General features: G+C 35.1%; 2 protein-coding genes and 1 long non-coding RNA gene across 9 annotated transcripts; 2 read left to right on the plus strand and 1 right to left on the minus strand.

Moving 5' to 3' along the window:
- LOC112507256 (armadillo repeat-containing protein 6) lies at nt 1-4,479 on the plus strand. Of its 4 annotated transcripts, none has more exons than XM_025111751.1 (8): nt 1-281; nt 355-587; nt 985-1,268; nt 1,537-1,665; nt 2,130-2,252; nt 3,536-3,643; nt 3,876-4,054; nt 4,147-4,479. In XM_025111751.1, exons 2-8 carry the CDS (start codon nt 419-421, stop codon nt 4,268-4,270), a joined length of 1,116 nt encoding a protein of 371 aa, XP_024967519.1. In that variant the 5' UTR covers nt 1-281; nt 355-418; the 3' UTR covers nt 4,271-4,479. The 4 variants fall into 4 exon arrangements, with proteins under 4 accessions (XP_024967519.1, XP_024967517.1, XP_024967518.1 ...); XM_025111752.1 differs by having other exon boundaries at nt 243-281; nt 371-587; XM_025111749.1 differs by having other exon boundaries at nt 43-587.
- A 1,237-nt stretch (nt 4,480-5,716) lies between these two features.
- On the plus strand, nt 5,717-6,788 carry LOC112506564. The gene is made up of 2 exons (XR_003068467.1): nt 5,717-5,783; nt 6,637-6,788. It is a non-coding gene; the product is annotated as an uncharacterized LOC112506564 (long non-coding RNA).
- LOC112506563 (peptidyl-prolyl cis-trans isomerase CYP40-like) lies at nt 6,681-12,096 on the minus strand. Of its 4 annotated transcripts, XM_025110697.1 has the most exons (10): nt 11,998-12,096; nt 11,666-11,852; nt 10,503-11,003; nt 10,312-10,399; nt 10,134-10,186; nt 8,796-8,900; nt 8,387-8,462; nt 7,170-7,207; nt 7,004-7,088; nt 6,681-6,911 (listed from the first exon to the last, which is right to left on the minus strand). In XM_025110697.1, exons 2-9 carry the CDS (start codon nt 11,834-11,836, stop codon nt 7,005-7,007), a joined length of 1,116 nt encoding a protein of 371 aa, XP_024966465.1. In that variant the 5' UTR covers nt 11,837-11,852; nt 11,998-12,096; the 3' UTR covers nt 6,681-6,911; nt 7,004. The 4 variants fall into 4 exon arrangements, 2 of the variants coding, with proteins under 2 accessions (XP_024966465.1, XP_024966466.1); XR_003068465.1 differs by lacking the exons at nt 10,312-10,399; nt 11,998-12,096 and having other exon boundaries at nt 11,666-11,957; XM_025110698.1 differs by lacking the exons at nt 6,681-6,911; nt 11,998-12,096 and having other exon boundaries at nt 7,058-7,088; nt 8,801-8,900; nt 11,666-11,957.
- Between the last annotated feature and the right edge of the window lie 2,594 nt (nt 12,097-14,690).

Consider the following 14,690-nt stretch of genomic DNA (forward strand, 5'->3'; position numbering starts at 1 on the left):
TTCTCTATTTTAGGAATCAATCAATTCAAAATTTTGAAGTTGATTTGGAGAACGAGCTTAAAACTTTCAAACAGTGCTACTCCCTCTCCGGTTTTCCACCACCGTCCTTTTCCCCGGCAACCAACAACGTTACCGCCGGTCCGACATGGCCCCTGCGAAGCCAAGCGGTCGCGCGATCTCGCAACAAGCATTCGATGAAATGGTAAAGGAAAACATAGACGATCTAGGTATGGAACCAGCTGAAGCCCTAAGCGACGCCATCGAAACCCTTACCCTTCAAGGTGTCGATCTCTCTGGTATTGTCACCTCTACACTCCCTGGAGAAACTAATCCCGTGATTCAATCTCTTGATAGAATCAAGCAATTACAGATTTCTGACTGGACAGACGAAGCAGTCGTAGATGAGGCGCTAAGTTTGATGGATAATCTGACGGCTCTGTCTCGTGTTGAGGGATCCGGAAATGCTGCAATTGCTACGAGAAATGGAGGGATAGAGTTGATGTGCTCTATTTGTTCGAAACTTGCAGTTGGTGGCCGTCATTCAGCACTTGCATCAGCTTTAAATGCATTGGCTGCATTTCTTCATGGTATGATTGGTTAAGTCGATCTTTTACATGAAAATTAGTTTGGCTGATTTTTCATTGACTACTGGAGCTCTATCCGTCTCTTCTTTAATCATTACACTATGTGTATATTCTTTGCCAATCGGATGTTTAAATTGTGAATAAATAGAAGATTATATAGTTCTAATTCTTGCCGATAGTGGCTCAGATTAGATCAGAGGATAAATTATCATCGATAACTTATGCTGTCTTTACGCTTTACTTCTACCCCATTTTCTCAATCTTGAAGTTCATTACATGGAAGACTAAGGAGATAATGAGAAATAGAGCACATGCTGCAATGCGCTGTTTAGCGAGGCTATCTGGTTTATGTCGTAATATTTGTTTAAGGTGACTCATGAATAGATTCGGTTTTATGCAGATCTTCAAAGTACAGAAACTTTTCGGCAGAATGGTGGGCCGAAAATGGTGGTTGATATCCTGAGTGATGGAACTCAAAACGTGAATATCTTGAATAGTTGTTTTTCTGTTGTTGCTGCGGCTACAACTGGTAATGAGGTTCTCAAGGAATCTTTCATGGACTTGCACATAGATGAGTTGATGGTTTCGATCATGAGGAAACACAGTAAAGGGAGCATCCCCAGTTTATATGATGCTATTCGAGTGCTTTTGACAGCTGATGATAACCGTGTAGTGGCTTCACAAGTAAGTGATTTCACAGAAATAAGTCCATCAACTGCTTAATACTTCATGTTTAAAAGTCAAATAAGATAAGTTTTTAACCTTAAATCTCAGCTTTCATTTATTCTCCACATGCTAATGTTTTGATTTGTTTGTTTTTCTGTTTTCCTTCTCTAGCTCTTTTAAGCTCAGGTTCAAATGAGCTAAATGTTTTTGAAATGACATCCTATAGTATGTACGTCCTAAGAGATTGTTCATGCTGATCTTAAAGTATTACATGGTGTCTGTTTAGGTTTATGGCTATGCTCGACAATTTGCGAAAACTGGAATTGCTGAAGCTCTTGTGGAGTCACTTAAAGATGGGATTAGCTCACCAAGCCTGGTATCAGCAACTATTGCACTAAAGGCTGTTGCAGTGAATGTGAGTGCTAATTTCCATGTGCTAGTGAAATAGAAATGATACGTGTTGTTTCCCATTCTTTTTTCTCATAGGTCCATCATTGAGGTTTCTATGTGGAAGCTTTTCTTCAGAAGCAGTTCAAACTGTAGTTGTTTGTGTTATATTATTGTTTAGAGATAAAAGCAAATTGTTTAATGAAGCATGAAGACTTGAAGTCCTAAATTTCTGAACCAGTTTAGCCTATAGCAGCTTATTTCAGGAATTACTATCTGGTGAATCCTTTAAACTTTGTTTACTATGAACTAGAATCCATGTGCTAAGCATCTTAATGACTTGACATAAATCCTATTATAGTTTATAATGCATAACGACTATGCTTATGTCTTTATTCTGATTAGATAGGCGTCTCTTCTTCTTTTTTTTCTTTTTTTTTTCTTTTCGCAGAACTAAGTGTCTACTTGGTTGTGGAATCTGTTTTGTTTCAGGATGAAATATGCAGATCCGTTGCTGAAAATGGTGGTATAGATTCATTGCTCATTTGTATTGATGACTCTGGTGTACAGGCAAACAAAGTTGTGGCTAAAGCTTGCTGCGCCTTGTTAACGAAGGTTTAATCGAATCTCCTAAATCCTGATAATTAATCACCTGTTTTGAACAAACTATAAGTTTTCTTTTCTCACGCACGCATCTACCGAGTCCAGTAGAAAGGGAGGGGTGGAGTAGGGTTCATTTGTTCACAGATTCCATAAATTTGAAAGTATTGACCAAGTCTTTGTGAATTTCGTTTATTGCACGTTAATTTCTTTTTCTATCTGCAGCTTAGAGTAGTATCTAATTATAACTACTCATATGTTGACCTTTTAACTTTAAGATTTACAACAAATCAAAACTGTACCTAAGTTTAATGTTGGGAAACAACTTCAATGTTGTTGTACAGTGTCAGATTTCTAAAATCCCTTCCTAGGGGCACTTAAGTGGATCCTAGGTGATAAGCCTTACCCCACCTCTTCAATTAGTTAGGGCCACTTAATCGATTGCCTAGGAGTTCTTGACATGCTCTGTTAACCAATAATTGGAATAAGCGTCTCAAAAAGTTAACGGGGATTAACCGACTAAATTTGTGTCCATCAATCAACTTCTCTCAACTTGAAGAGGATGTTACAAAGCATACCAGAGTAACTCTATCAATGAAACTAGTAATTCGAAAGGGTAATTGTACCGATAGACAAATATGTAACTCAAGCATTAAAGGCTATTTTATACAAATTAGATTTTATACATTAAACTAAACTACTTAATCCATGCTTAACCAAATTAAGAACTAGGTCTTTGGTCAACTGCCTAGCATTTTTTAGAATTTAGCTTGTGTGAAGAGAGGTTGGTAGAATTCAGCTTTTTATTATTCTCTAAGGTTGTCTACAATATGTACAGAAGTAATTACTCAATAGTGAGTCCTGCCTCCCATGTGAAGTATTGCCCCCAGAAAGACTGAATAAAATTGTTCTGAATTGGTGTCAGAAATGAACTTCTGCAAGCTGACTGAAGCATGTTTGCATTGCCCCATTCCTCATGCAGAAGAAATCTGTGAAGTGTGTAAGGACACTAGTTTGTATTATATATCTTACAAGATCAATATGCAAACCAAATGGTCATTGGCCCAGCAGTGTCTGGGTTACCAGTAAATCCTAGCCTCCCTGGAGGTCAAGGGTTGAAACCTCAACCAAAGTTGAGGAGTGTGCGTGAGTATTTGCTGTATATAAATATTATATACTTTGAAAAAAAGATCAATCTGCACATTTACTGTCACCAGTTTTATGCTTCTTGACTAGTTTAAAAAAAACTTGTTCTTCTTGAGGTATTTGCATCCCTCTGATATATTTCACTTGGCTAGTTGGCTGGAAGTGACTTTAACAAGAGTACTATCATTGAAAGGGGAGGCCTGAATAGACTCATAACTCTTTCTAGCAGACTTGCTGATGATCCTTTTGTCCTCCAAGAGGTAAAATATTATATTAGATCTTATTTCGTTCTGCTCAGTATTTTTGTGCTAATAATTGCTGCATACATGTTATCTTGGCATCCATGCTTGAGTTATAGAACCCATGTAAACAGTTGCACTATCAATGAATAAGATATATGGATGATTGGATGGAATGGTGTTTTTTATTAGGGGAACAAAAACAAAACTTAATGATGTTATTGATGGAGTGTATTTGTTGGAATACATATAGGTAATGTCTATCATATGTAGCCTGTGCCTACGATCACCACAAAATGCAGCTTTGGCCATGGAAGCTGGAGCAGGAGAGCTAGCTATCCAAGCTATGCAAAAGTTCCCTCAAGCATATCAGCTGCAGAAGAATTCTTGTCTGATGATCCGTAATCTTGTTGCAAGGAATCCAGAAAACAGGTGGATTTGTTGTTGCAAACTCAATTACCTCATATATTTGTACTTGGTTCTTTTATGGTAAAAGTGGGGTTTGTTTTTTTGTTGTTGGACAGGTCTATTTTGCTGAGTAACGGTATTGAGAAGATCATACGAAATGCAAAAGAAAGCCACAAAAGCTGTAGAGATGCAGCCACTGATGCGCTTAGAGACTTGGGGTTAGAAAACTACAACTCATAGCCTTGTTACTGGATCGAGCAGAGGGGAGGAGTGATGCAATATATACGATTTTGGTATAGAACTTGAGACAGAGGCAAGTCTTTTTACGTCAAGTTGAATGAGGTTTTTATAAGAAACAGGTTTCCCTTTTTTGTGTGGGTATGAATATGATTGGTGGTCGATAATTTTGGTCATATTTAAAGTTGATATGCATGTTTTAGTTGTATTAATACTTGTGGTTTGTAAATCTTGATAATCTACTACTTACTTCCACCCTAACTCTTTAAACCATCAATTCACAATCAACAACATTTCTTATAACATGATCGATGATGTTTTAGATGATTGATGTACCAACATAGCATGATCGATGATGTTTTAGATGATTGATGTATCAACATAGCATGATCGATGATGTTTTAGATGATTGATGTATCAACATAGTTCAGGACAAAAGGAACAAAAACTCATACGACAGATTTTCGATTTGCCCCCAAGAAATCAACATACGTTTCTATTGATGTTATAAAAACTCTACAACAAGCCATGTCTGTATGTAAGATATCTTGAGAAAAGGAAACTTATATCAATGTCAATTGGCCAGTTGTGCTTTGGTTTTTTCTTCGATGGCTTCAGAGCTTATTCAATCAGTCCCATCTCCTTTAAATCTATGATCGCTTCAGATCGCTGTCGACCTAGAAGAAAACCTCACTCGAGTGGTTCATAGCATAGGGGGAAGGATGATACAATTATTAAAAATCCTGTGTTTCCTTGTTAGGATGATTAAAAACCTTTATGTTCTAACTTGTGCTCATTCAAAAATCTGTCATAGTTATTAAATTTGAACTTACAAGCAACTGTGATCATATTCATTTTCATTTCACGTAATTTAAGCGATTACTGGCATCCATTATATTGTGATAATCAAGATCATTAATCATGACCTCAAGTTCATCAACGTCGTTTTCACAAGTGCGCTCATGGAAACATCAGTTGATCGGATCTAATTTTCCATAATCACTTCTCTTACAAGGCTTAAACTGTAACACCTTAGTTTCTTATTAAATAAATCTCAATATTTCTGCCTTAAATACAAATATTTATACATAATCAAGTACTCGAGCAGCTGTTACATCTAGTAAGCATGATTAAGCAAGCTAGTGATGAGTTGTTAAGGCTAAAAGTGTGTTGACAAGTCTAGTAAGCATGACTAAGCAAGCTAGTGATGAGTTGTTAAGGCTAGAAGTGTATGAGTTGACAAGACTATTGATTACAAGATAAGTCTAGGAAACATGACAAGGAGTACTAGAAGCATGAGTTGTAAAAATTCTCTTATCTTTATTGGTGAGGTGTCAAACTCTCATAAGTGTACAATCTTGAGAGCAAAAAGAACAAGTAGTTAATGCAATGAATTTATCTATAAATAGAGGTTTGAGGGTCACTAATTATGCATACCAAAAAAATAAGAAATCTCTCTATGTTTACCTAATTAAGCTTAAAGAAAGGAATCAAAGGAAAAAGTAGGCAAATCAAGGTGAGTACTTATGTGATTTATAAGATACATGTATGCTATATATAGAAGTATTTTATGCATTACAAGTTATGTTGGCATGCTTTGTTTTACATGAAAATATTGATACACATACATATTCAAGATATGCATGATGACATGTTCTAATACAAGTATACACACAAAAYATGAAAATCATTTACATGTTATCATATGTGTTACACAAGGCATGAATTCTTTTACATGTTATGTATAACCATAATATCCAACGTACGAGATATTACAAGAAGGAACGTCTTGCAAACGGACCTTATAGGGCAGCCTTTTATGGACCCGGGGGTTAGCAAACCTCAAGACAAGTATGATATACATGCATGTGACAAGTGAGATCTCAAAAGAATGTTTTATGCATGATAAAGAATATAGTATTTTATAAATGTTTATGCATGAGAATAAAGAATATTTTTATACATGATCAAGAGCTTTTATGAATGATCATTTACAAAATATCATGAAAATTTCTCATTCATGAAACTATAAATACTCACTAAACTTATAGCTTATATATCTCATGTATGTATCTCAAGAAAGAAGTAAGAAGGATTTGCATAAAATATAATGGTTTTAATTGAAAAGCAAGTTTTGTTGTAGTACAAGTTATGGTTACATTTCCGCTAAATAGTTTCTTCTTTGATACAAATTCAAGATATGTACTAAATAAAGCTAAATTTCAAGTTCAGATTCAAGAGTTTAATAATTTTATCATGTAAAGTAACGGCACCCAATATATATAGAGACGTGGTGGGTTACATAAACCATAAAGTCCAACGGACTTCAAGCAGAATACTAACACAGTTTACAAAATTTAATATGACAGGCAAATAGGATGCATGCAATTCAACTAGAAACGACTCGAGATCATCGATGATAACACTTTTGCGTATGATATAAAGAAAAAAGGTTGTGTAAACTATGAATCCTTATTTGAGTGGCTCAATGGATTATCAGCTCTAAGAAAACACCCTTTACATGATTGGATTCAAATCAAATACGAAACAAGCTTTGTAACGTTTGCGATATTCACTGTCTGAAAATCGGTCTCTGGTTGGTCGGAGAGTATAAAAGGAGAGGATCTGACAAAATTTATGAGCCCTGGGAATAAACATAAATCATGTGGTAAAATGCCATAAATATAGTCAAGAATAGAAAGATAGATATCCACACTTGGATCATAGTAAACATACCTCATTCATTCGTGACAAAATCGCTTTCACCATACGAGAAAAATTTAGAGTATGCTTTCTTCTCTCTCTCAAGTCTATCAGAAACCTACACCCATGCCGCTACGTCAAGCTAAAGCATCCATGAATACAAACAATCCATAATAAAGGTCGTTTCATGTAAACTTACCTTCTTCAGTGCAGCCTTGAGCTCCCTATTTATTGCAGCTGTGAATACATATTTGACACTATCAGCAATCAGATTTTACCCAAGTCTAAACTTTCATTTTTCTTTTTTGAAGTATATAATATTTATATACGGCAAATGCAACAAATAAACTCACACACGCTCCTCACTTATGGTGAGGTTTGAACCCCTGACCTCCTAGGAGGCCACAAGCTATTATACCGCTAGGCCAAAGGCCCTTTTGGTCTAAACTTTCAACTTTTTTTTTTTTTTTGGTAAGGGTGTCCAGGCCAAAGCCCGACTAATCCCTGGCAAATTTGGAGACTAAACATTGCCCCACTTAAATGTCGCCAACACTCCCCTCCCAAGGTTCGAACTCGGGTTCATGACTATGTCATGCCCAAGCTTTTACCACTAAACTTTCAACTTAATGGCATTAATTCTAGTTACTTGTGCAATCCTTTGGTTACTATTTGTAACTTATTTTCAGTTGCTGATTATTCAAAGCCGACAACTTAAAATCATGGTAGTTGGTGCAAACAAGTGTCGGAATGATCTTCACCTCCGAAGGATCATAATTTGGAGAAAGAAAGCTTCATTGGCCAGGCAGTGATATGAATCTCTGTTTTCTTCTGAATATTCTTGTACGAGCAAGGAAATGGACAATAGCAAACCAGGGAACTTCCGTCCAGTTTGGCAATCATAAACTAGCTTAAGTTTTGAACTTATTGAAAAGTCTCGCTTATATATCTTTTTGAAAAATACTTCAAGTAACGTTTCAACAAGCTCCAGGGTTTTTTCTTTTTCCATTTATGCCCATTATATTCTACATAAACGACCAAAACCGTACTCTTAGGTAATTTAACATTGCCATCTAGCTTATCAAATATCAACCAACAGCTAACTGCCAAATATAGCCTACATATTCAAAGAGAATTGTCCACAAGACAAAAGAAATATATTTTGAATTTCAAACATGGTGTAAATTTAAGCAAAAAGTAGTTAAGGAATTAATAGTTGCACTGCTCATATGTACAAAAGTCATGCTACTTTTATGGAAAGTATTTATAAAGATAAGTCATATTGGGGGATGAATTTAAACACTAGAACTGGACTCATGAAGAGGTTTCCCAAAATTGATTTCCTGATGTTAATTTCCTCGAAATAGAACATACAAATATTAGATTTTGCTTAATAAACAGAAGTTAAGAGTGTCTAACCATCATTCGGCACCAACTCTTTTGCCTTCTTGAAACTCTCTATTGCAGCATCTACCTCCGTGAGCGCCATATGTGCCTGAATGAACACAATTAAAATTTTTACAACAATCACTGCAGTATTAAGGGACTGTGTAGACCATTTTGAAAAGCAACGCCTATCAGCAACCAACAGGAAATAAAATATAAGCAAACAGAAGATTCTGAATTAGAAGTTTTGATCATACAATCACAAATGAGAAACAAATTGGTGCTCAGTTCCAACGGAAAGATAAATACTGGTGGGAACAAACATATGGCTAACCATGCAAAATCTCACATAAGTTAACGAGAAAAAGAAAGATGGCTGATGAAGTGAAATGTGTAATATTTTGTTCTCTAGTGTTTAATCTAGTTGATTGACATCACCAACCTGACCTTGGCGAAACCAAGCCTTTGCGTTGTTTTCACCATCACGCAGTGCAAATTCTGTGTCAAACAGGGCTCCCTTTGCATCCCCTAGTTTCAGTTTACAAGCCTGAGAGAGAGAGAGAGAGAAGGGATAGTTGATTGTTAATTGAGAGTGAACATCAGTGAATACAGTTAAAACTTGTATTGCTGGGCGTGAATAAGCAAGATTATTCAACTGATAACAATGGGATACTCTAAAGATAGAACATGCTGGCAATAGTAATTATGGCAAGATGCGTATTATATGATATCAGTATTCTATACGAAAGCATGAAGCCATGAAGGCCGTTAAGAATTTTGCACCAGAAAGGATTTAGTGGTAAATGTTTCCTTTCAGTTTGTTACCACTATTCTCTTATAACATCAAATTATTTAATATCATACTGCACCAAGATCTTTGTCTTATGCAATCACTATAATCCAATCTACTTTATCACTTCCCCATATTATACATGAGACATACCTCTGGATCTCCTGCAATTTGTTTCCTGAACTGCCATAAATTCTACTTGGTTATTCTACGCAGCTTTATGAATCATCTACTACTAGAACACCATGTCTCCTGATATGTCATTACCTTCTCTTTTACTGATTTGCTGGTGCTTCATTCTCATATTCCAACTCAACATATCTTCAATGAAGTAACAAAATTTGATCCTTCTGACAGTATTGTTCCTTAACTTAAGAAACCACCTCCTCACAAAAAATTTATCTGTTTCTCCATATATCATTCTTTCTCTGACTCTGAAACTGAAATGTCTTCCTCCATGCTTTTTGACTTTCTATTGCTATCTTCAGCCTATATTGTGATCTCCAGGTTACTTCTCTTTTTACCATCTTCATATCTTTATTACCCCTTTTCTACATAACCTTCCTTGTGAGGTATATCTTTGTATGCATATATTTATAAAAACCTATAGGTATGAGAGAGTTTCATATATCATGCAACTAAACTTGTCAATTCATGGAGCATTAATGTTACAGAAATCCCCGTAATCTTGGAGTGTACACTTTCGCATAACATTCTCTCAATTGAATTGCATTTATTTGTTTACATGGTTCATATTTTCATTATCTATTTAGAGGATGAACTTCTATTTTACTCAAAGGGCTATTTCTAAGTAACAAGTCAATGATAAAAAATCAAATAAATAGAAACTACGACATGCAATAATAGCCAAGTACATGGGAAGGGAGAAAATAAGAAAAAACCATCGAGGAACAGATATCAACAGATACATGTAACTTATATTTCTTAGAGGTATTCAAAGAGAGGAAGAGATCAGCGAGGGCGACTTACAGCACTGTTTGTGAATATCTGTGCCTTCTTCTTTCCCAGAGAAATACTTCGATCTGCAGTATTTTTAACCAAGGGAACAGGGGAGAATCAGTTCAAATGGCACTGAATCATGGAGGATGTACTGCAAAATCTACATATTCAAAAACAAAAGGATATGGGTAAAGAAATGTTGGTCGACCATCATCAATTCCTTCTTTCTCCCAGCAGACATCCAAATAGCGCACGGCTTTCTTATACTTTCTGAGAGCCATTTTATGGTCTTGCTTCTGCGCATAACAGTAATTACATAGCATGCCCATGCATTTGAGCCTCAAGAGGAAGAATTCTCTGTATCGAACAAAACAAGTGAAGTAGGTTTATAACAATTACCTTGAAAGCCTCATTCCCACAAGCCCGGATTGAATCTACAGCATCCAACCACCAAGAGAGTTCACTAGGACCATTGTCAAGGTCCGCTGGCCAATCAGGATACACATCACCATCCTTGAAAAAGTTCCCAACTCCATCATCTTCCCCCTCTTTAATTTCTCCACAATCCGCAATCATAACATCCAGATTGGGGCAATCATTATCACCAGTAGCAACATGCTCAATTGATTTGAGAATTCCCACGCCTTTAACTATCTTTCCAAATACAACATGTTTTCCATCTAAATGGGGAGTGCGGGTCGTGGTGATACGAAACTGGGATCCATTGGTGTTGGGGCCAGAATTAGACATTGATAAAATTCCCTTTCTTTCATGTTTCATTTCAAAATTCTCATCTTCAAACTTTAGACCATAGATAGATTCCCCACCAGTACCATCTCCAGCAGAAATGTCCCCACCTTCAATCATAAAGCTTTTAATGAGTCGGTGGAAACGAACTCCCTGAAGTCGTTGGAGAGAGTATTACAACAACTTTCAATGAAAAGTGAATGAAAAATCAAAAAAGTAAATAAGACCGACAGAAGAGAAAGGTAAGATAATTCTTTCTGAGACGCTTGAAGATCGTTTCCATTCTTCAGTTGGAATCCCTTTCTAATTCTAACTAAGGATTCATGGTTGATTCCTGTTGAAGCATACACTCGGGGGTGGGTGCAGGGCAGACGATTACAACCTGCTGGCGGTAAATAATTACCCCCTATACCCTATATTCTTATAAGGATGAATGAAGGCATTTAAGGTCTTCGTGTTGCAGAAATGTCATAGGGTTATATACTTTGTTTGCATGATATTAATGTTATTAGGATACTACATAAGTAGCACTTGTGATTGCGTTCATGACAACAACGTTTATCAGTTAAACAGTAGCGTTTGCCAAATTGCCGATTTATACTCGATAACCAATAACAAACCATATCGAATGAACCAGGTCTAGTTCAGCATCCAACAACAGTTGCTACACAATCTATCGAATTCCAAATCACCACCAGTTAATCCAAAACTACAAAAATTCATGCAACCAAGCAGCATAAGAAAAAAGAAATAAATAAGAAGAAAATGAACAGTGGACACATAGAGTATTGGATCATAATGTTTCGATGATAGACCTTATAGTGAAGCAGGACACCGGTGATAGGGCCAACACCTTTCTCTCCGGTACAGAGTGCTCTGAAATTCTCGGCTGTTTTGGGAACAATATCAGTGAACAGTTCCACCACCATCCTGCCCTCAAGCTCTCCTCCTATGCTAATATCCAGATAACACCTACCTCTCCTCATCTCTCTCTCTTTCTGTCTGTGAAAACCAGAAAATGAAGATGAAAACAGGCACAACAGAAAGGTGTATACGATTATATATACATTTGATGTATGTATGTATGTGTGTATGTGTAAAAAGAGAGATAGAGAAACAATGAGTAAAAAGAAGAGAGGATTGAAACCCTAAAAATGGAAATCTTGGTGTATCCTTATATATATATGAATTGAAATCCCGTATAGACAAGGTGACACTCTTGTCTCCGCTTTCCGTTCTTACTTGTATCTTGTCTCCCCATTTTCAATGCTTAATCCTTTTTTTTCCACATCTATCATCATCTTCTAATAACATATTTTATTAAAATAAACTAAAATACAAATATATATATACTTAACAGTATATTAAGAAACAACCTTATGATTACTAAGATGCTGTTTACTAGACGCTTATCTGGGTAAGCACTTACCAAGTCACTTTATTTTACCGGATGAATACGACAAGGGCTAATAATCTTACCCGGTAAGAGCGAAAGCAAAGTCGAGAATCGGTAAATGAGAACGAGAACTCTTACCATGGTTAGTACTTAGCGAGATAAATTGTTGAATACGATACGTTTTAGTTAATAAAATTTTACCCGGTAAGTAAGCGATAATGTTGAATTTTACCGGTAAGTGCTTACCGGATAAGTGTTTAGATAAACGGCCCCTAAGATTATGATATTAAAGTTGTAAGATGTGCAATTAAATAGACTATAATTTTTTGTGATACAGCTTTTGAAATTGGATTTTTTTTTTTCGTTTTAATGCAATCTATTTTATTTTCTATATTAGTTCTTTTGCCAAACGTATATCAAATAAACGTTTACCGACAAAAATATCACTATAAACTTACCTTATAAATGCTTAAGGAAAAGACACTCGAAACTGATGCATCACTCCTCTCTTATTACCGGGGTGGGCATTGTCCGCCAAAATCGAGTAACATTTTTTGGCAATAAAAACCGTCTTTTTTGGTAATTGCTCACCAGGTATAGTAAGAGTCTTCTCTCTCACTTGCTGGGTAATATTCTTGATCATTCTTATGTCCAGGGGTGGACCCACTTTATTACGATCACATGTGTCATTGCTTCTTGTTTCGTTCGTAATGTTAAAAATTGTAGGGTTTTGAAAGGTGTCGCCGTATCATTTGTTATTTGCAACTATATATATATATATATATATATATATATATATATATAGTGAAAACTACAATGATAGCACAAGTTTTTCTTGGTAAAGTTGGTTTGCATGGTCTTTCTCCTACCCCAAGCATGAGTTTGAATCTCGTCTGTCATTTTCTTAGTTTTTAAATTTTAATTTTAGATTTAGTACATTTTTTGAAAAATTGTAATAAAAGAATTAAACACAAGACCTCATATATGGAAAGTAAAAAATTAACCAACAAATCAATGATGATTTTATGTGAAAAATATTCATATATTTATTTCTTATAGTCAAATGATATCACCACTTGAAATATTTCTAGGTTCGCCTCTAGTTATGCATCTTACTATGTAAGATTCTCAGTCTTTATCATGCTTAAATGGTAAACAAACAAAACCCCTAAAACTATTATACATTATGTTTATACTTCAAGACGAAGGATCGTGTGAGAAGAGAAGTTATGGTGAAAACCATAAAAAAGATATAAATCTCATGTTCAACTCTAAACTGCACTTTAGAAGGGAATCGATCTAGTGCATTAAGTTAGTCTTGGCATTCAATCATGATTGATCAAAAGGTACAGATATCTTCTTATGTTTCTCACTATAACTTTTCTTCTCATTGGAACCCAACCATATGCTTCAAATTAATATTTATCTGTAAAGAGGTAGTTAAGATGTTAAACTAATAATTAGATATATGTATTAGATGGTAGTAAAAAATTATCAAGTGCAAGTGGCTACTAGTTGCCAATAATGATGTTCGATTATGACAATCTTAGAAATAGTATTAATTTATTTATTTATTAAAAATTAACAAAATAAAATAAAAAAGTCATTGTCATGGTGTTGAATTAAATATGAAAGCAAAACATTGTTATCAACTACTAATTATGATTTTCTTTTCTTAATAAAAACAAAACCATCTTTCAATATTCATCAACCATTTCTACTTTTTTGGCCTAAAAATATGATGTATTTTTTAGTCATAATGTTTTCAATTATTATTTTTTTATTAACCTAAATATCCAACTCATTATGCAAGCCGACCAATTTCAGGGAGACCACCTGCTTTGCAGATATGCCGGAGTCACTGCATTTGAACCTTCGTGGCCACAAGGGGATTTTATTCCTCCTTGGATTTGAACCTAAGACCTTCTCGTACTTTTGATCTTTAGAGACGGGTTTAAACGATAACACTTTTTTTTAATGAAAATGTAAAATATTTATGGGTCTTTAAATTATTTAACATATAAGTGATATTAAAATAAATGAAAATTAATCTTATGTATACTAATATAATATGTTTTTATCAACAATTTTATGTTATCTTAATGTTTTGTCTTAATCTCTTTAAATAATATCAGTATCAATAACCACATGGTTGATGTTAATCCCATCAGTATTTCAAGTTTGATGGGACTTTTGAGTTTAAAACCAAAGACTTCTTGCCTCACCGATAATGATCATGCGATATTGTAAAATTGTGATAATGAGGTGATAATGTCGGGATAAATCAACGACTTTTCATTACGTGATGTTGACGTAATAATATTGTGATAATAAGGTGATTTTATTATGATAATGTTGTGATAAATCGAAGACTTCTTACGTGGACTTTGATACCCCTTTTTTTATCGACTACGATTTTGCCCTTCCTTGTTGTTTGACGGTTG

Source organism: Cynara cardunculus (assembly GCF_001531365.2).
Source record: "Cynara cardunculus var. scolymus isolate 2C chromosome LG 2, CcrdV1, whole genome shotgun sequence".
In the NCBI taxonomy this organism is placed as follows: domain Eukaryota; kingdom Viridiplantae; phylum Streptophyta; class Magnoliopsida; order Asterales; family Asteraceae; genus Cynara; species Cynara cardunculus.